We start from the raw sequence: 21,787 nt of genomic DNA, 5'->3' as shown, positions 1-21,787 counted from the left end.
TAGAAGTAAATACTTGTGGTCTGACAATGCAATGGGCCCCAATTCAACGTCAAAGCTATCAAATAGTCTAGGGGATGCAAAAACATAATCTATTCCCTCATCTTTTTCTGCCGAAGACTTTGCGATCTTCTTTGAGGAAAAAGTGGAGAACATCCGCAGCTCCTTCTCCCAACCCCCACCCATTCCAAACACAGAATCGAGAACCTCATCCTTCACTCTGTCATCTTTCTCTCCCATTACAGAAGCCGAGACCCTGACACTGGTAACGTCGAACCGTCCGACTACATGCCAGCTGGACCAGCTACCCTCCCCACTCCTCCAGACCATAGCACCGGACATCCTCCCATTCCTAACTGCAACCATCAACTCCTCACTCAACTCGGGGGTGGTCCCCACCTCCCTAAAACAAGCCAGAGTCACGCCCCTCATAAAAAAACAACCCTGAACCCCACCGTCATAGGCAACTATCGTCCTGTCTCTCTTCTCTCCTTCCTTTCTAAAACACTTGAACATGCTGTATCCAACCAACTTACTGCTTATCTCTTACAGAATGACCTCCTAGACCCCAATCAGTCTGGCTTCCGGACTCGCCACTCCACAGAAACGGCCCTCATTGCGGTCACAGAGGCACTTCACTTAGCAAAAGCCTAAGGCCTCTCCTCTGTCCTGATTCTCCTAGATCTATCTGCAGCCTTCGACACAGTCAACCATCAGATCCTCCTTGCGGCCCTCGCAGGAATGGGAGTGGCTGGATCTGCGCTGACATGGCTGACATCATACCTCAACGACCGCTCCTACCAAGTGTCATGGAGAGGGACTCTGTCGGCCACCCGCCCCCTGCGGACGGGTGTCCCCCAGGGCTCGGTCCTAGGACCCCTTCTCTTCTCCCTCTACACTAAATCACTGGGTAACATTATCACGTCTCATGGCTTCTCGTATCATTGTTATGCCGATGATACTCAACTCTTCCTCTCCTTCCCTCCCTCAGATATCCACGTCTCTGAGCGGATCTCGGCCTGTCTGTCCGACATCTCCGCCTGGATGACGACCAACCACCTCAAACTGAACCTAAGCAAAACAGAATTGCTCCACCTGCCGGCCAAATCCTCCCCTCTGACCGACCTCTCCATCACAGTCGAGAATGCAGCTGTGACCGCGTCCCCGACCGCCAAGAACCTTGGTGTTGTCCTCGACGACCAGTTGAACTTCTCTGCTCACATCGCAGCGACAACCAGAACCTGCAGATTCCTCCTGAGCAACGTCAGAAGGATACACCCCTTCCTGACAAAAGAAGCCACCCAACTACTCGTCCAATCAACGGTCATCTCCCGCCTCAACTACTGCAACGCACTGCTAGCTGGCCTCCCGGCCACTGCACCAAGCCTCTTCAACTCATTCAAAACGCAGCGGCCCGCCTGATCTCAAACCTACCGAAGTCGGCCCATGTCACCCCACTTCTTAGGGACCTGCACTGGCTCCCCATTGCTGCACGTATCCGCTTCAAGGCCCTCGACCTAGCATACCGTGCGGCAAAGGGAATCGCTCCCGCCTACCTCCGGTCAATGGTCTCTAACTACACACCCTCAAGACCCCTACGCTCTACATCTTCTGGCCGCCTCAGACCTACTCCTATCCAAGCTCCCGGAGGGTCATCAAAGAGAAGCCGCCTATTCTCAGTCCTTGCCCCACAATGGTGGAATGAACTACCCATCCCAGTTAGGACAGCCGAATCCCGTCCAATCTTTCGCCATCGACTAAAGACTCACTTCTTCAACCATTATCTGAAATGATAATTAAAAAAAAAATATATATATATATCTCTAACCCTGACTAACCTTACTGTCATGCACTTGTCCTAATAAACTAACCTACACTGTAACACGCAACACTTTGATAAACATTGTTACTCAGCTGATAGAGTTGTACCCTTCTTGCTGTCTTGTCGTACAGAACTTGTAAGTCGCTTTGGATAAAAGCATCAGCTAAATGACTAAATGTAAATGTAGAAAATGTTTTGTCTTGCTGAGAAAAAAGAAAAATCTTGCGCCGTTGGATTGAGCGATCGCCACAAATCAATTACTCCTGTGTCCTTGGACCAGGCCTGTAGTGCCGTAGAGGCCTGTCTCTGGTCATAGGTTGTGGTGAGACTAGATTTATCAATCAAGGGATCCCAGATGGCATTAAAATCTGCACCAATTATAAATGAATACTCAGGGAGATCTAGCATCGTTCTAGTGAGTGAAGCATAGAAGTTAGCGTCATAAACATTAGAGGCGTAAGCCGCTACCAAAGCAATTTTCCTGTTAAAATAATCTATCTTGGCAATAGTAACTCGACCATCTGTATCAGACCATATGTCTAATAATTTTATATTCAACTTCCGTTTAGCTACTTGGTGCCAAAGGAGGAGGGGCTTATGTTTTGATAGACTTTATCCGCCAGCTTTGCATTGTCAGCCATTAAAAGATGTGTTTCACTTAAAAGAGCCACATCAACCTGTTGTCTTTTCATCCATGTTAATACGCTTGTGCATTTATGATGAATATTAAGACCCCCTGTATTCCAAATCAAGATATTTAAATTAGCCATAGTCTAGGTTGCAGTATGCCTGAATGTAATTCGTCTGGAGTAGCACTTCATAATAGATATATATCCAACTGTTAAGGTCCTGTTGAGATCCGAGCGTGAGCATAAAAACAAACAAAAAACACAAAAAACCCCATCCCCCATTCCCACCCCCTCCCCCCCTTTAAAATACTTATCCAGTATCCCCATATCGAGCATATCAACCATAACAACCATATGCATATTACCATAGGGTCTAAAACTCTCAAACCTACCATAAGTAGATTATTCTCTCAGTGTCTGCTAGCCACACTCCCAAAAAAAAGAGATAAAATGCCTCAAAAAGTAGAGTAAATTCACTTAAACCGTATAAGAACATGGCTAAGTTTAAAAATAAATAAAATAAAAAAATAAAAATAAAAAGCCTAGAATTGGAATTATTGCAAAATAAGGGGGGGGGGGGGGGGGTTATAATACGTGTGCAGTGCGTCCACCAGGCCGGGGGAGGGCGATGTTCCGCTGTGAAGTCTGTTGTTTCCTATGATTCACATAGAGTAGAGGTTACAGAATATTCCAGCATTGTCATAGTGTAATTAGACCGCCGTGTCAGAAGAGGCGCTGTACAACAGTTTGTCTTATTTTTTTATCGACCTAGTAGGTCAACAGCATATGAACCTCAGATGATGATGTATGCCGTGTGTGTGGTTAGCAGAACGTATCTGAAACGTTAATGGATCTTTGAAGTCCAATAAAAATATGTACACACAGAATAATAAAAAAAAAAAAACGCTACACGGACCCACGGAGGTATTAAGCAAGTCATGGCGCGACGTAAGTGACATGCATAAAAGTCATAGATCATTTAAACAGAGCTATCGTCTATCTCCCCAGCCTTAGTGGACGTATAGAAAAATCATGCAATGGTTATACAAAATAAAACCGACCAAACCCCCCTTATATCAGATGTAGCGAAACATTTAAATAAAGTATCTAGGCGATACCCAGCGTCACATAGTTAACCTATTTATAAAAACAAAGTTATAGAAATTATATGACGGCGCTCGGCGTTTAAGCCATAACGAAGTGCTAACTGCACAAAAACAGGCTACTGTCGCCTAGTACGTGGCCTCCTCCTGGGTCTTCAAGAAGGTTGCGGCTTCCTTAGGCGAGGAAATCGGTATCCTCACTCCGTCTTTGGTAATGAACAGCTTCGCAGGGTATTGTAGGGACGGTTTGAAACCTAGATTGTAGAGTGGGCCCATGGCGGCTCTGTAGCGGGAACGCTGCTCCACGACTTCAGGACAGTAGTCTTCAAAGATTTGGACTGGTTTCCCTCCGTATACCAGCTTACCCCTCCTCTTCCGTGCCTCCCGAATAATTATTTATTTTATTCCATAATGACGTAAGCTAGCTGTAACTGAGGGGTACAATTCCTGTATTGATAAGTATGGTATCATTAAACCACTACCGCTTTATGTACTTTAACTACTGGCCATACAGTACACGATATCTAAATATGATGAACACTTTCCCACCATGAAACCAGGTCCACACAAAGGTAATAATCAAATATTTAATATATAGCAAAGGGTACATATAATATTCACCATTACGTTTATGATTTGAATGCTCTTGTAAGGCAAATGAGTACTCGTAGGCAAATCAACACTGAATGTCCAATCTCTGGTTACGCAGGAAGCAAGTATACAACCTGGCTCTTAGGGAATTATAACGATGGCACACTTAATGATTATAGCTGGATATACTGTAGGGGTCCTCCCGGTTGTAAGCCGGTAGGGGGGGTAGGAGAGCCGTCGGCAGTATCCCGTCTGGTCAACGATGTCTAGGGAGACTTCACGTACAGAAGACAGTGCAGTAGAATCTTGATCCACAGATGAATACACCTTGGCTCTCTTGTAGGCTGTAGCTGTAGCTGTAGCTCCACAGTGAAGAAGAAACGAGGCGACCTCAGTCTGGTCTGAGCGCCGTCTCTCCTTGACTCCTTTCGGGGTAGATCCAACACTCACCGGTGTTGGCGATTATCCGCTCCACAAATCAAAGTACCAAAGCAAATATATATTCCATGCCGCATAGGGCTCAGCAGTCGTCGGGTAGGTAATCCAATGTACAGGTCCACTCGGTCCTCGCCTAGAACTCCTCGGATGAAAGCACCACGTGTGGTCTGCCCAACCTGGTTAAGACTCTAGATAACACGAGGAAGCGATGGGGGTGCTGCTCACTTTAGAACTCTAACCGCACGATGCACCATACATAATAGACTATTATTACTTAATAGAAATACGGTGCCAAACTCTGACAATTCAGCTATTAATTCGCACGAGGTCTCAATGCTATTCTAAGGCCAAACAGGCCACACGCACGCGGTATCGTGGGGTGAGGCTTCACGTTCTGTTACTTAGTTGGGTAGAAGACGAAGGGATAAGAGAGGACTTCTACATCTCTTGCGCCATATTTATATGCACGGTGAACAAATAGTGCCACTCTCTTTTCGGTAGCCGTATTCCTGCGCAGAGCCGGGGCTAGTAGGGACATGTTTCGTCGGTACCATTGAACTTGGCTCCAAGGGGCTTGTCCCTGGCGCCAGGTCCTTGTCCAATAAGAGAATGAACTATTATGGGCTAGTAGACTAAAGGGATATTCCGTGTATATGTACAAGGAATATACAAGGGATATCAAACGATATACAAATACTATTCAATATATATCCATAAATAAATATATATATTCGGTTTAATCTGATCCTTCACAACAGCCGCCCCCTAATTAGTCCCACCTAATTAGCTAAGCAGAGACAGATTAACCGCACTGTCCACTATTCAATGTCCGCTGTAAGGGTCAGTCAACTCACAAAGTCGTAGGGTCATGGTCGTCATCGATAGTATCGGGGAGCCTTGGCAGTTCTATTAGCCTTGCCACGGGTCGGGTGTAAGTCCGTCCCTGGACGAGCACTTCAGCTGCTCGGACCTTTCCATCGGCACCGGTGATCACTTTGCTTACGCGGCCAGCCGGCCACATAGCTCGGGGTAGTGACTGGTCGATAATCATGACGACTGTTCCTTCTGTCAAATTGTCTCTCTCTTTTACCTACTTCTGGCGGGTCTGTAGAGACGGTAGGTAGTGGAGTAGGAAGCTGTTCCAAAACTTGTCAGCCAGTACTTGACTGTACCTCCACATTCTTTGGCCGTTCGCTTCTTCAGGCCTGTACATTGTCTGTGGTAGCGCGGGGTCCAGCCGCCCCATCAAGAGTGTGTTGGGGGTGACTGGGTCGACATCTGCTACATCACTTGAGACGTAACCGAGGGGCTTTGAGTTCAATACTCCCTCGATCTCCGTGAGGACTGTCATTAGGACTTCTTCCGCCACGGTCTGGGCCCCAAGCACGGCGTACAGGGCTGTCTTTATGGAACGTACTTCTCGTTCCCAGGTTCCACCGAAGTGAGGTGCGTTCGGGGGATTAAACTGGAAGTCAATCTGGGATGGAGCGAGGTGGGTCTTAAGTTCTGGGCCCATAGCTTGGAAGCTCTCTCTCAGCTCTCTTTCTCCGCCTTTGAAGTTTGTCCCGTGATCAGACAACAATGTAGACGGTTTTCCTTTCCGTGATGTGAATCTTCGGAAGGCCATAAGGAATGAGTCTGTGCTCATGGTTGGGAGGAGTTCGATATGTATCGCTCTGGTGGTCATGCATTTGAATACAATACCCCACCGCTTCTCGGTTCCTCTTCCTTTCTTTATATACAGCGGGCCGAAACAGTCCATACCGGTGGAGTGAAAAGGCTTGTCGCTGAGTCGGAGGCGACAGGGAGGTAGGTCAGCCATCCGGGGTATACTGGGCTGGGCTCGCCACTTACGACAGTCTAGACAGGTTCGCTGGAAGCGCCGCACTGCTTCTCTCCCTTGCAGTATCCAATAACGACGTCTGATCTCCGCGAAGACTCTCTCTGCCCCTGCGTGGTGCACATCCTCGTCGTATTTCTTTATGATCAGCTCTGTGACCTTGTGTCGGCTGTTCAAGACTATCGGGTACTTGACGTCATCCGGTAAGTCTGGGGCTCTCCGCAGACGACCACCCACTCTGATGAGATTATGGGCGTCGCTCTCGGGGGCTAGGTGGAGCAGTCTGCTGTCTGATGGGACGGGCTTTGCTCCCTGTAGACAGGCTAGCTCGTCTGGGAACGAGTCTCTCTGGGCTCGTTGTAGTAGAAGAAGTTCTGCTTCTTCGTAGTCAGCTGCTGAAATGTCAGTTGTGGGCTGAACCTCTGGGTGGTGCCACAGAAATGTCTTTAGCTGCGCACTCTCTAGGGTGAGGCAATCGTCTAGATCGGGGTCTGTGGGGACGAGTGTGTGTGTCAACCCACAGAACATAGGTTTCTTGTTCTCTGCCTCCTCTTTACTCGCCTCCCGTGGGGTGGGTGTAGGCCACTCTTCTTCCGGGAGCTTGAGGAACTCTGGCCCGTCACTGTAGAGGTTGTGACGGGTGAGGTCATCCAGGGACATTCCCCGGGTGATGACGTCAGCTGGGTTGTGTTTGGTGTCCACATACCTCCAGCTCGCCACTTCTGTTAACTCTTGAATCTCGGTGACTCTGACTCCCACGAAGACCTTGTATCTGCACGAATCAGACCGGATCCATGTGAGTACGGTTGTGGAGTCTGACCACAAGATTGTTCTTTGCACCGGGATGGTGAGTTCACGTTGGATTAACGTGGCGAGCTGCGCTCCTGCTAGGGCTGCGCAGAGCTCTAGACGCGGGATAGATTGTTGCTTGCGTGGGGCTATTCTTGAGCGAGCCAGGATGAAAGCAGTATGTATTTCTCCTCCCTCCTCTCGGGCACGCAAGTAAGCCACCGAACCGTAGGCTACTTCGGAGGCGTCGCTGAATACGTGCAGGTCGATCTTGCATGTCTCTGGCCTCACTGTGGGTGGGAAGTAGCTGCGGCGTATATTAACACCTGGGAGTGAGCGGAGTTCCGTCTCCCACTCTCTCCATGTGGATGCAAGGTGTTCGGGTATGGGATCATCCCAGCCCTGGTCTTTGTCCCATAGCGCTCTTACAATCATCTTTGCCCTGGTGGTGTAAGGTAGAATACATCCCAACGGGTCATATTGTCTGGCGAGTGTTCTGTATACACTCCGTCTGGTGGTCGGTATTGCCGTCGACCTTCCCTGCTCCTTGGTCAGGGGTTTGTGTCTATAATGGAGCGAGTCTGTTTTGAAGCGCCAGACTAGTCCTAGTGTCATTTCTTGGGCTTCTCCTGGGATGGTCGCCATCCAGGTGTCGCTGCTCGCTGCCTTGTCCTCGGGGGAGAGGCTGCGCAGTACTGGGGGGTCGCTGCTGGCCCGCTGCCGGAGATCAAAGCCGTCTTTGATCAGGGAGGCGCGGAGCAGCGCACGACGTCGCCAGTCAATTTTCTTTATGTATCCCGCTGTGATTAGCTTGTTAATCTCAGCGCGGTACACAGCTTCTTGAGCGGGGTCTTTGGCTAGGCGCCGCTCTGTGTTCAATAGATACCGCTCCGTCGCCTCTTTTGTGGCGTGAAAGGTGGGCATTCCCTCTCGCCTCAAGAGTGGAGTTGCGTATCTCATCACTCCGTTGACTGTGACTCTCTTTGTCCCGTGCTCGAGGAGGGCTATAGCGTAACTATCTTCCTTAGAACGAATGTCTTTCTTTTCGTTCTTAAAGGGCATTGTCTCTAGTGTCCATAGCCTCTCGACATGCTGCAGGAGTGTGGTGTCTCCTTCTGTCGCTCTGGAGTGGAGGCAGCTAGTGGCTGCTGTTCGGTTAAGAGACTTGGCGAGGGGGCCTTGTAATGTCCATCCTAGGCGGGTCTCGACTGCTGCAGGACAACCTCTGGGTCCTGTATGGACCCGGTCTATCGGGACTATGAGGTCTGCATGGTCGGAGCCTATCAGCAGGGTCGGGGTGGCACCGTCTATGAGCGGGATAGGGAGTTGACGCAGGTGCACATATTTATCCATCAGCTTGGCGATGGGGTAGGTGTACTGCGATAGTCCTATTTCTTGGCTGGTGAAAGCATTAGTAATCCTGTACCGTCTCTCGGGCTGCCCGCTTGCTGCGATAGTGAAGGAGACATTCTCGCCCTTTATCGTCTTTAGATCTCTTCTTATTGTCCGAATAGTCATCTGGTTCTCGCTCCCCCGCAGCCCCAGCTGGGCCGCAGCGGACGCGAGGAGAAGGGTCTTCTCTGACCCGTCATCAAGGACGGCGTAAGTGTCCATGACCTTATCTTGGTAACTCAGTGTTACGCGGACCACCTTTAAGAGCACCTGGGCACCGCTGCTGCTAGCGGGGTCAATGTACATAACGCTTGCCTTTGTGCTGCTGGATGGTGCAGGCTTTCTTTTGTTACTGTCGTGTAGGACATCTAGATGGGCTCCGTCACACCGACTACACCTCTTCTTGAGGCGGCACTCGGCTGCCATGTGACTGCGCGCACATCGGTAACAGCGCCTGTTGGACTTTATCCAGTGACTCACTTCTTCAGCGGTCATCTTCTTGAACTGGTCACATTGTGACAACCAGTGTTCCTTCTCGCAGTACGGGCACACCATCTTCCACTTCTCTTTCATCGAGGGGGTACTGTGGTTCTTGCTGCTCGGTACTGATTCTGATTGGTGCATGACAGTCACCGATCTTCGGCCATCGTTTACTCTCCTAGGTCCCTCTCTGGAGCTGGGTGTGCTCCGCACGAACGTATCCAGCCGTAGGCTGCTGACTTCTCTCGCCAGGAAGTCGGCTAGGTCTAGGAGGGATGGCTCGGGACCGTTAGGATCACGGTGGTCTCTTTGCCGCCTGAAGCGCTCCTGTCGGGCGGGCGGCAGCTTCTCTAAAATCCTCTCGACGTTCGAGTTTGCGTATAGTTCGTGCATACCCTTTTCTCGTTGCGCCCCCAGCATCCCTACCAGGGATTGTACTTTGATAGATAGGTCGTCTAGTGAGCGATTGTCTGTTGCTGGGGGTAGGCGGTCAATATGCCTTATCTCTTGTATTACGTAATCCCATATACGTCCATATCTTTGGTCTAGTGCTGCTAGAGCCGCTGTGTATGGGGTAGTAGAGGTGGCATAGGCCAGCGCTATGTTGTGCGCTCTGGGCACTTTCAGGTGCTTCAATAGGATCGCATACTTGTGGCGTTCATCAGCTACATCCACCATCATTGTCTCTAAGCACATCCGTAGCTCCGTGTACTGTGCTCGGTTCTCATGGGTGAAGTCTGGAAACGTCGGTGTGCCAATGTATGACGCCGTGGATGGCTGGCACATCGGTGAGCGTTGGAAGAGAGGCCTCCTGGGCGAGTCTCCTCTTACGCCTCTCGGTGGGCTGGTACTGGCAGGGTACCATGGCCCGCTGGTCCAGGTGCTATTCCTCGGGACTGGTCGTGCGTCATGCTCACCCGTGAATCGAGTCAGGGGTCTGTAGCGCAGAGCCGCGGGGGTATAGCCTGGGCTGTACTGGACCTCCTGGTCCTGTGGAGTAATGTGCTGCTGTCGGGCTTGACTCTCCTCTTCTCCCTCTTCTTCCTCTGCCAGGTCTTCTAGATCCTGTAGTCGTCTATTTAGCCTCTCCGCGGTGTCCGCCGTTCCTTCCTTGTGGCTGGGTCTCACTTGGACCGGTCGGGGAAGGAGTTCGGAGGGGGGTATAGACTCTCTCTGGTGGTCGGGCTCAGGGTCGCTTAATCGGTTAGGGGAGGGTGCCCTTGACCCGTGTCTTGACGAGGCCCTGGAACCCCTTGTGGAGGGAGGGGGTGTTGCCCTGGTGATCAGCTGCTCCATTAGCTGCGCTTGTAGTCTGTCGCGCTCGGCTTGTAGTCTGTCGTGCTCGGCTTCGCGCTGGATGAGAGCGATGTCGCGCTCTGCTTCTCTTTGGGCACCGTCAGCGGCGCGCTGGGTGTCGGCCCGGTCTCTTGCCATATTCTCTTCCGTCTGAAGGCGTCTCAGCTCCAGACGTATGTGCTCTTCTTCGCTCCGTTGCTGTGTTTGGAGTCGATCGCGTTCACCCTGAAGTCGATCGCGTTCACCCTGAAGTCGATCGCGTTCGGTAGAGGCTGCCAGGGTGGCGAGGAACGCCTGTGACAGCATCCTCTCTGCCTCGCTGGGGGAAGACGCTTGTTGAGGTGATCCGCTCCTGGCAGTACCGGTCGGGGATGCGTTCCCCTGCGGGGAGTCCTGGAGTTCTATCTCCTCGGCGCTCTCCTCATCTTGTTCCGTGCAGTGTTCCATCTCTGGAGGGTTGTCTTCCTCCCGGAGCTCTTGGGGGACTACTTCTTCGGTCTTGGCGGGGGGTAAAGTCGTGTCAGTTCCCTCCTGGTCCCCACCGTGAGCTTGGTCAGTTACATTAGAACCCACTAGGGCCTCTGTGGTCGGGGTATCCTGGTTGATAGGGTCAGACATAATTTTACTTTCTACTTTTACCGCGTTTACCGTTTGTAGAAGGCTAGGTAGTATACTGGCAGCGTAATCCTCTAAGTACTGAGGTGGCTGTCGTCTACGCTGCGGGCGTTCTACTTTAGGAGGACCGTTTCGTGGAGTGTTCATCATAGGCCATTTCAATATTAATACCACTATATTAATATTACACTAATTACCCTCCGGCTCGAAGGACCAATTGTAACTGAGGGGTACAATTCCCTGACTGTATTGATAAGTATGGTATCATTAAACCACTACCGCTTTATGTACTTTAACTACTGGCCATACAGTACACGATATCTAAATATGATGAACACTTTCCCACCATGAAACCAGGTCCACACAAAGGTAATAATCAAATATTTAATATATAGCAAAGGGTACATATAATATTCACCATTACGTTTATGATTTGAATGCTCTTGTAAGGCAAATGAGTACTCGTAGGCAAATCAACACTGAATGTCCAATCTCTGGTTACGCAGGAAGCAAGTATACAACCTGGCTCTTAGGGAATTATAACGATGGCACACTTAATGATTATAGCTGGATATACTGTAGGGGTCCTCCCGGTTGTAAGCCGGTAGGGGGGGTAGGAGAGCCGTCGGCAGTATCCCGTCTGGTCAACGATGTCTAGGGAGACTTCACGTACAGAAGACAGTGCAGTAGAATCTTGATCCACAGATGAATACACCTTGGCTCTCTTGTAGGCTGTAGCTGTAGCTCCACAGTGAAGAAGAAGCGAGGCGACCTCAGTCTGGTCTGAGCGCCGTCTCACCTTGACTCCTTTCGGGGTAGATCCAACACTCACCGGTGTTGGCGATTATCCGCTCCACAAATCAAAGTACCAAAGCAAATATATATTCCATGCCGCATAGGGCTCAGCAGTCGTCGGGTAGGTAATCCAATGTACAGGTCCACTCGGTCCTCGCCTAGAACTCCTCGGATGAAAGCACCACGTGTGGTCTGCCCAACCTGGTTAAGACTCTAGATAACACGAGGAAGCGATGGGGGTGCTGCTCACTTTAGAACTCTAACCGCACGATGCACCATACATAATAGACTATTATTACTTAATAGAAATACGGTGCCAAACTCTGACAATTCAGCTATTAATTCGCACGAGGTCTCAATGCTATTCTAAGGCCAAACAGGCCATACTACACCGCACGCGGTATCGTGGGGTGAGGCTTCACGTTCTGTTACTTAGTTGGGTAGAAGACGAAGGGATAAGAGAGGACTTCTACATCTCTTGCGCCATATTTATATGCACGGTGAACAAATAGTGCCACTCTCTTTTCGGTAGCCGTATTCCTGCGCAGAGCCGGGGCTAGTAGGGACATGTTTCGTCGGTACCATTGAACTTGGCTCCAAGGGGCTTGTCCCTGGCGCCAGGTCCTTGTCCAATAAGAGAATGAACTATTATGGGCTAGTAGACTAAAGGGATATTCCGTGTATATGTACAAGGAATATACAAGGGATATCAAACGATATACAAATACTATTCAATATATATCCATAAATAAATATATATATTCGGTTTAATCTGATCCTTCACAACACTAGCAATAACTGCTCTAGGCCTGGAGCTATTTGTTGCTTTGGCACCGGCTCTGTAACACTGGTCCAATTCGGGTGTCGTAGGGAGGATCCCCTCCCCCCGAATATCAACCAGTACCTTTGCAAACAAGACATTGGGTTGGTCGCTATTCACGGACTCATCCAGTCCTATTATGCGTATATTGGATCGACGGATACGGGATTCGACGTCGGTTAGCTTAGCCTTTAGCTGATCTCTGCCAACGACGAAAGGGCCTACCTGGAAGAGGTAGAGAACCTGTCACAGTGGTGTCAGGAGAACTGCCTCTCCCTGAACGTCAGCAAAACAAAAGAGATGATTGTGGACTTCAGGAGGTCGGGGGTCAAGGACTACAGCCCCCTCAGCATCGACGGGGCACCAGTTGAGAGAGTGAACAGTTTCAAGTACCTCGGAGCCCACATATCCGAGGACTTGACATGGACCACACACATTGACAGTGTTGTGAAGAAGGCACGACAACGCCTCTACTTCCTCAGGCGCCTAAGGAAGTTCCAAGTCAGTCAGAAGATCCTTAGGAACTTCTACTCATGTACAATAGAGAGCATCCTGACCGGCAACATCACCTCCTGGTTTGGGAATAGCACTGCACAAGACCGTAGCAGACTACAAAGAGTGACACGTTCAGCCGAACGCACAATTAGAGGGGGGCTTCCCACCCTCCAGAACATTTACAACAAGCGGTGCAAGGGGAAGGCTAAGAGAATTATTAAGGACTCGAGCCACCCGAACAACTGCCTCTTTGAACTGCTGCCGTCAGGCAAGCGATACCGGAGTCTTATGGCGAGCACAGAAAGACTCAGAAGGAGCTTCTATCCCCAGGCCATCAGGCTGCTAAACGAACAATAATCGCTAAACGAACAATAATCACTATGCAACAACCATCAAATGCACACAGCACACACACCCACACGCACACACACACTCACTCAAACAAACAACACACTGCAGCACCCACTCTCCACACTTTAGATCACACAAACACACTTACACTTTATATTTATTGATAAAGGATTTGCACTACAACTCGTACACCTACTGTGAATTGTACCTAAACTGCACCTCGTCCATTTATGCCTTGCACTATATAGTATTGTATATTAGTACACTGCACAGTATTGTATATTGTATGGTAACTACGTCTACGAACATTGTACATATGTCTAAACTGAACACTGTGACCTCTTTTTTTTCTTCTAATTTTTACTATGTTTTTATTTCATACTTATCTTGTCATGCACAGTCTCTGGAGCGCAACAGTAAGAAGCATTTTGTACAAAAGTATTCTGTACTTCTGTATGACAACTATTAAAGAAACTTGAAACTATCATTGCTTTCTTCTAGAGCCAAACATCTAGCATCTATCACGTCCACCGTGTCAGTCCAAGTATTCAAGCCGGCTTCCATAGCGGTCAGACGCCCGGCATGTTCACCAACCGCAGCCCAGAGGCTGTCGAGTTTGGTTTCGATAGAGGTAGCCTGGTTGGTTAAGGATTGTACACCGTCCGTTAAGGATTGCCTGAGCTCTTCGATTAGCTTAGCAATGGCGATCATATCAGTGGGAACGTCGTCTTTCTTTGATTAGCTTCTCGTTGATTTCTTCATTGTGGTTATTTCAGTCAAAATAGTTAGTAGGAAACCTAAGGTGATGTATACATAAAGGTTTAACCGAGTTGAGAGTATAAAAAGAGGCTTTTAAAGTTAAAATATAAAAAAGGGAGTAACAGCGTAGCAGAGTGCGACTTCACATCCTCGACCCGGAACCGGAACCTCCAAAAACACATTCAAACTTAAATGTATATGTGAGTAAACTCCCATGCCCAATCAGAAATATGCCACTTTGGAATAAATAAAAATAAAAACACGAATTCCTTCATTTAACCCACCCTGAAAAGGTGAAAAATAACTTAAATAAAATACCCTTTTAGGTGTGAACTTGTGGTTGAGTCCATTTTAATGGTGTGAAAAAATATAAACATGAACAGAACCAAAACAGAAAGAAAAGGTTGAAAAAGGCAAGCGTGCGCTGGTCTGAGAAGTGGGTGGTGGTGCTCGTGGTGCTGTGCTTTGCCATATTTGAGCTAGGAGTAATCAGTGCAGCTTTGGTAGTAGCGGATCTGGTGTGAGAATCAGTCCTGTGTTTCTACCACACCTGGTTGGTCCATATGATGTTCCTGTTGTACCCTGCCGTGTTTGCGAAGTAGTCGCCTACCTGTTTGCTGCTGTATTTCGGCGGGTTAGCCTTGTAGCTGTAATCCGAATATTGGTCCGAGCCTGTTGAGTTGTTGTCGCCTGTGCCCACAAAGGTGTTGGTGGCGGGCAGGTCTTGTACGGCTTGGTGCTTCTTGGAGGCAGAGGGGGACTGGGGCTGCAGCTGGATGGAGGGCAGGGGGGAGTTAGAGCAGTAGTGTCTGCCCAGGTCGGGGCTCCCTGGGGGGTAGTTCAGGGGCAGATGAATTCGGGGGCTGTCATTGACGTTGTCATTGATGAGGTTGAACTTAAGGCCCTTCTGAAGGCTGGCCTCCTCATCCTCTTCCACAGGCTTAGCAGGTTTGGGAGCCTTCCCCTTTTTGCTCTTTTTCCACTTGCCATTCTTGGGCCCTTGTTTAGGTGCATACAGGTCCTTGCTCTCTTTCTTGCCAGCCTGGTAGCCACTCATGGTGTCTTTTTGCAGGCGATAACACCACTCCCAGATCTGTCACTCTCCTCTCTCGAATATCATGCAGTATCTGTCTCTAATCCTTTCATTCTCACCATTGTTACACTCTATCGCCCTCCAGGTCCCCTCGATCACTTCACAGTTGAGCTGGACATGCTTCTAAGCTCCTTACCGGAAGATGGTACCCCTCTCTTTCTATTGGGCGACTTCAACCTGCCTGACTCATCTCAGTCGGTCCCAGTGGTCTCCCTCCTACAATCCTTTGACCTGACTCCCACTGCCATGCCTCCCACCCACAAAGCAGGCAACTCCTTGGATCTCATATTTTTCCGTAACTCCAGCATCATTAACACCACGGTAACTCCCCTACATGTATCTGACCATTCCTTCATATCCTTCTCACTAACTCTCATGCTTAACCGAAAGGTCTTCACCCCAACTCAAACCGTCTCACTCAGACGCAACCTGCCCTCCCTATCCCCCTCCACCCTCTCCTCTGACATACTATCCGCTCTACCTTTGAGTGACACCTTCTCTGCTCTCCCTACAGAGATGGCAACCTCCACCCTCCTCTCAGCCCTTGCAACCTCCTTCGACAAGCTCTGTACCCTCGTTGAGAAACCTGCCCGCCGTTCCCCACCCAGTCCATGGCTGACAGATGCAGTGAGAGAACAAAGACAGGTCCTGAGAGCGGCTGAGAGGAAGTATAGAAAGTCACGCCTCACTGCTGACAGACACATATCACAACCTCTTGTTAACATTCTCCAAAACCATTACTAATGCCAAAGCTTCTTTCTTTCACCATAGGATCGAGGCCTCTGCCAAGAATCTTCGCAAACTGCATGCTACCATGTCCTCCCTCCTGACTCCCCCGCCACCCCCTCCTCCCTCATCTTTCTCTGCCGAAGTCTTTGCGATCTTCTTTGAGGAAAAAGTGGAGAACATCCGCAGCTCCTTCTCCCAACCCCCACCCATTCCAAACACTGAATCGAGAACCTCATCCTTCACTCTGTCATCTTTCTCTCCCATTACAGAAGCTGAGACCCTGACACTGGTAACGTCGAACCGTCCGACTACATGCCAGCTGGACCAGCTACCCTCCCCACTCCTCCAGACCATAGCACCGGACATCCTCCCATTCCTAACTGCAACCATCAACTCCTCACTCAACTCGGGGGTGGTCCCCACCTCCCTAAAACAAGCCAGTCACGCCCCTAATAAAAAACAAAACCCTGAACCCCACCGTCATAGGCAACTATCGTCCTGTCTCTCTTCTCTCCTTCCTTTCTAAAACACTTGAACGTGCTGTATCCAACCAACTTACTACTTATCTCTTACAGAATGATCTCCTAGACCAGGGGTCAGCAACCTTTACTATCAAAAGAGCCACTTTTCCCCCATCCCACAAAATAAAATGCTCAGGGAGCCGCACAACCTATTTACCCTTAAAATGAAGATAACACAGTGTATAACGTTTTATATATCCCCAAGCATACCCCACATTTAGCATAAAACGCCTGACAATTGCATACCCAAAGTAATTTGCGATTTATTATACTTTATACTTATAGCACACAGTTTGTTGCATTAATGGGATTATAAAGCAACAAAAAGAAAAATGTTGTTGCTGTTTTTACCTGTTTATAACAAAGGAAAACCTCAAACTCTTATGAAGAGGAGAAAAAATACTGGCTGTGTAGACCTATTTTTAAATAAAACACAGAAGAGGAGACAAAACACTGGTGTCTGTAGAACGACTTTGAAATAAAACCCTGAACTATTCAGGTATATTTGAGTCCTTCCCTTATTTGTGGAACATTTATAAAATAAAAAGTAGTCCACTTTGAAAAAAGACTACCATGTGTAGACCTACTTTGAAATAAAACACAGAAAAGGAGAAAAAACACTGGCATCTGTAGACCTACTTTGAAATAAAACCCTGAACTATGCAGCTCTATTAGAGTCCTTCCCTTATTTGTGGAAAATCTATAAAATAAAAAGTAAATTTTTCGTTGTTCGCAAATTTCGCACCACATATCAGGCATACAGGTAAGCCTTTTGTTGACTAAATATCTTAGTTGATGAAATATTTTTTAATTTCAGTGTCACAGTATGACATCGATCTCGAAAAAAATAAAAAAAATAAAAAAAAGTTTAAAGAAAATAAGTAATTTGGGCGGCTACGTGGCGTAGTGGGCAAGGCGCTCGCCACGAAATCTGGAGACGCGGGGCTCGCCTGTTCGAGCCCAGCGCTCCACATTTGCTTTCAGTTTAGCTGGTCGTCCGTACTAATACACATTGGCCGTATTAGGGGGTGGGAAACTGATGGGTGGGGATCGGGCGTTGTGGACAGCGACTCCTACAGGTCGGTTGGTGCGCCTGCGCAGTGGAATCAGGAAGTGTCGGGGGCAGCGTGAGCCTCCCACGCGTTACTCCTCACCACTGAGAGATCGAGCTGCGCAGGTGAAAAGATGCGACTGCTGTTACCTCAAGTACCGGAGGGGACTTGTGCTATGTATGACTTAGTCCACATTGCAGCCGGCTTGTGGGAGGCAAGAAACAGCGTTCGTGACAGGGGAGGGTTGAATTGGATGATACGAAATTGGGATGGGAGAAAATATAGAAAATGGGAGAAAAAGTGGATAAAAAAAAAGAAAATAAGTCATTTTTATTTAATTTTTTTGCCAGGGAGCCGCAGCTGATTGGCTAAAGAGCCGCATGCGGCCTTGGAGCCACAGGTTGCCGACCCCTGTCCTAGACCCTAATCAGTCTGGCTTCCGGACTGGCCACTCCACAGAAACGGCCCTCATTGCGGTCACAGTCACTTCACTTAGCAAAAGCGAAAGGCCTCTCCTCTGTCCTGATTCTCCTAGATCTATCTGCAGCCTTCGACACAGTCAACCATCAGATCCTCCTCGCTGCCCTTGCAGGAATGGGAGTGGCTGGAACTGCGCTGACATGGCTGTCATCATACCTCAATGACCGCTCCTACCAAGTGTCATGGAGAGGGACCCTGTTGGCCACCCGCACCCCTGCAGAACATGGTATTTTCTCAAGCAGACAGATGTAAACACTGTAATCTGTGTTGCACAGTGTTGTGCTAGTTACTGAAAAATAGTAACTCAGTTACTTTACTAGTTACTTCATTTCAAAGTAACTTCGTTACTGTACTAGTTACTTACACCCAAAAGTAATGAGTTACTGTGAAAAGTAACTATTTAGTTATTTAAAAAAAAAAATAAAAAAAAATTGCTCAAGTCCCATGCCCCATATACTCAAAATCGGTTGATCAACTTGACAGTTTCCATTCACATCACCGAACTCTGCTAAGCAATGTGGTCTAGAGCGTTTCATTATATATTCCCTCCCCGCTGTATGTATATTTCTCTCCCACCCACCCACCCCCTCCTAATGTACAGTCCCCTCCCCATCATATGTATATACTCTGTCAGGATCTAGGGGTAACAGTACTGTATATTTGAATACCGCTTATGTCACAAATGTATCAGTACTAAATACCTATATGTCCCTATGCCATAAATGTCATGTATGTTGTGTATGTCATAAATGTCTATATGAATTGAAAATGGGGGACCCTGATGGAAACAAGACAAACGTCTTTCTCAGGTCTGCATCCCCTTAACAATTGTATGTATTGAGCCGTACTGTATTGTACCCATTCTGCAATCTGTTAAATAAAGTTTTCATTCATTCATTCATTCATCCATTCATTAATTCATTCATAACCATCTTGCAGCGTTGTTATCAAAGCATTGCAACGTTAGAATAGTTAGGATATCAATTGTGCATGAAAGGACTATATTTATATTGTTTGATTAGTATTATGAGATTCCCTGGCAGATTTCGTACAGTCAAAATCCGTTGATCTTGAGTTTCAGTGAACACATTGCACTCACCGTCACCAGTCTGCGGTGGTCGAGATGTAACGTTAGTCCAGTTGACTCCAGCAGCCCTTCAAACATGTTCTTTATCTCGTTTCCATGTTGTATATTAATTATCTCTCCAAGTAGTTGCTAAATGGTTTGTTAGTTCGTTATTATTACTGCGTTCTTATTATGTAGATTCATAGCGAGCGTCCTCTTGTTGTTTACTGTAGAGAGCGCCTATTTCTTTCAGAACGTCAGTGGCCAATCAGAAGTGCGAAACCAGAATGAGGCTACGGAAAGAAATAATAATAATAATAATACTTCGTTTTATATAGCGCCTTTCAGTCTACAGTAAACAAAACAAACGCAGGCGAAATAAGGACGCTCGCTATGAATCTACATAAAAAGAACGCAGTAACGAACTAACAAACCATTCAGTAACGTAAGTAGCGTTACTGAATTTCAAAAGTAATGCGTTAGAGTACTAGTTGCGGCGTTAGTCCCAACACTGTTGCATGTACCTGACAAACTGAACTGTTTATATTACAGTTAGTAACAGTTTCGTTTTTATTTAAAGATAACGAGAGAGAGAGAGAGAGAGAGAGAGAGAGAGAGAGAGAGAGAGAGAGAGAGAGAGAGAGAGAGAGAGAGAGAGAGAGAGAGAGAGAGAGAGAGAGGGAGAGGGCGGTAGAGAGAGAGAGAGAGGTAGCGGTAGATAGAGAGAGAGAGAGAGAGAGAGAGAGAGAGAGAGAGAGAGAGAGAGAGAGAGGTAGCGATAGAGAGAGAGAGAGAGAGAGAGGCTATGCTCGGAGCATTTTAGTAACGTTACATTTTCAACAAGATTGCTGCTATTTAAACACTTGATGGAAAGGGGTAACGTTAACCTTATGTCGACTGTAGTATTGTATGACCTCGACATAACGTTTAAACGTTAACGTTACTCCGTTACCATGCAGTAATTATACAAGTAGCCAGCTAAGCTAACGGAGCTAGCAGTAGCTAACGTTAGCTGGTAGCTGTAACGTTACAACGAATCAGCTGTTGATATTATGCGCCATCAGTAGACAACGTATCATGTATTAAACTAGAGTTAATGGTTTAATGCTTCAGTCACAGTGACGTTAAAAGAGCAGCTGTCACGAACCTCTTTCATTTCTTTATGGAGATCGGCGCTGGCACTGCTCTAACACCGCTTGCAAATAGCATTGGGGCATTTGTAGCTTGTCCTTCGTTGTTTACTTGAAACCCGAAGTACCTCCAAACAGCACTTCTGCTGTTTTCTTTATCCACAAGCACAAGTTGCGGAGGCTCTGCATTTACCATCTTCAGCTAAAATGTTTGTTTACTAACTGAAGAAGACGGCTCTCTGTGACTCTGTGAGGGGGAGGGCTGGACTCGGAGGAGCCGGGGGGCAAGCGCGCTGAGCGCTCTGAACAGCGCGTCAACAACTTGCGGTAGAACACTCGCCAGCTGGTACCGATACTGCAGAAAGTATCGGTACTTCGGGAAATGAGTATCGAAGCCGTTTTAAATATTCAGTATCGATATGTATCGATACTTCGATATTTTTGACAACACTACTTCTTAGGGACCTGCACTGGCTCCGCATTGCTGCACGTATCCGCTTCAAGGCCCTCGACCTAGCATACCGTGCGGCAAAGGGAACCGCTCCTGCCTACCTCCGGTCAATGGTCTCTAACTACACACCCTCAAGACCCCTACGCTCTGCATCTTCTGGCCGCCTCAGACCTACTCCTATCCAAGCTCCGGGAGGGTCATCAAAGAGAAGCCGCCTATTCTCAGTCCTTGCCCAACAATGGTGGAATGAACTACCCACCCCAGTTAGGACAGCCGAATCCCGTCCAATCTTTCGCCGTCGACTAAAGACGCACTTCTTCAACCATTATCTGAAATAATAAAAACAAAAAACAAAAACAAAAACTAACCCTAACTAACCTTACTGTCATGCACGCAACACTTTGATGAACATTGTTACTCAGCTGATAGAGTTGTACCCTTCCTGACGACTTGTCGTACAGAACCTGTAAGTCGCTTTGGATAAAAGCGTCAGCTAAATGACTAAATGTGAATATCTGATCACCACTACGGCCACAATGACCAGGATGACCCCAGCGATGCCTGCCAAGCTGCCGTACAGGATGTTGCTGCCCTGGGCCAGGGCATAGTTAGGGTCCTACTAATCACCCCAAAGTACCAGAAAATACCAGAAAATACCAGAAACTACCCCAAAATACCCCAAAATACCAGAAACTACCCCAAAATACCCCAAAATACCAGAAAATACCAGAAAATACCCCAAAATACCCCAAAGTATACCAGAAAATACCAGAAAATACCCCAAAATACCCCAAAGTATACCCCAAAATACCAGAAACTACCCCAAAATACCCCAAAATACCAGAAAATACCAGAAAATACCAGAAACTACCCCAAAATACCCCAAAGTATACCCCAAAATACCAGAAACTACCCCAAAATACCCCAAAATACCAGAAAATACCAGAAACTACCCTAAAATACCCCAAAGTATACCCCAAAGTACCAGAAAATACCAGAAAATACCCCAAAATACCCTAAAATACCCCAAAGTATACCACAAAGTATACCCTA

The 21,787-nt window shown here is 47.8% G+C and overlaps 2 protein-coding genes across 2 annotated transcripts in view; both read right to left on the bottom strand.

Annotated features, from left to right (window-relative positions):
- The window catches only part of LOC311229756 (protocadherin-1-like), a gene marked incomplete at both ends in the record, with an annotated part of 32,618 nt that extends 28,791 nt beyond the window's left edge, over positions 1-3,827 (bottom strand). Inside the window, one exon of the mRNA XM_084315831.1 lies at positions 3,688-3,827. Coding sequence (XP_084171957.1) covers positions 3,688-3,827 — 140 coding nt within the window. The remainder of the gene's footprint in view (positions 1-3,687) is intronic.
- A 10,926-nt stretch (positions 3,828-14,753) lies between these two features.
- LOC311229754 (protocadherin-1-like) overlaps positions 14,754-21,787 on the bottom strand; it is a gene marked incomplete at both ends in the record, with an annotated part of 43,175 nt that continues 36,141 nt past the window's right edge. Inside the window, 2 exon segments of the mRNA XM_084315829.1 lie at positions 14,754-15,305; positions 21,258-21,350. Of these exon segments, the coding sequence (XP_084171955.1) occupies positions 14,754-15,305; positions 21,258-21,350 (645 nt within the window).

This window comes from Notolepis coatsorum (genome assembly GCF_963971535.1).
Source record: "Notolepis coatsorum genome assembly, chromosome: 6".
In the NCBI taxonomy this organism is placed as follows: Eukaryota; Metazoa; Chordata; class Actinopteri; order Aulopiformes; family Paralepididae; genus Notolepis; species Notolepis coatsorum.
The sequence above is the reverse complement of the archived record's forward strand: the minus strand, read 5'-3'. Positions and strand labels throughout refer to the sequence as shown.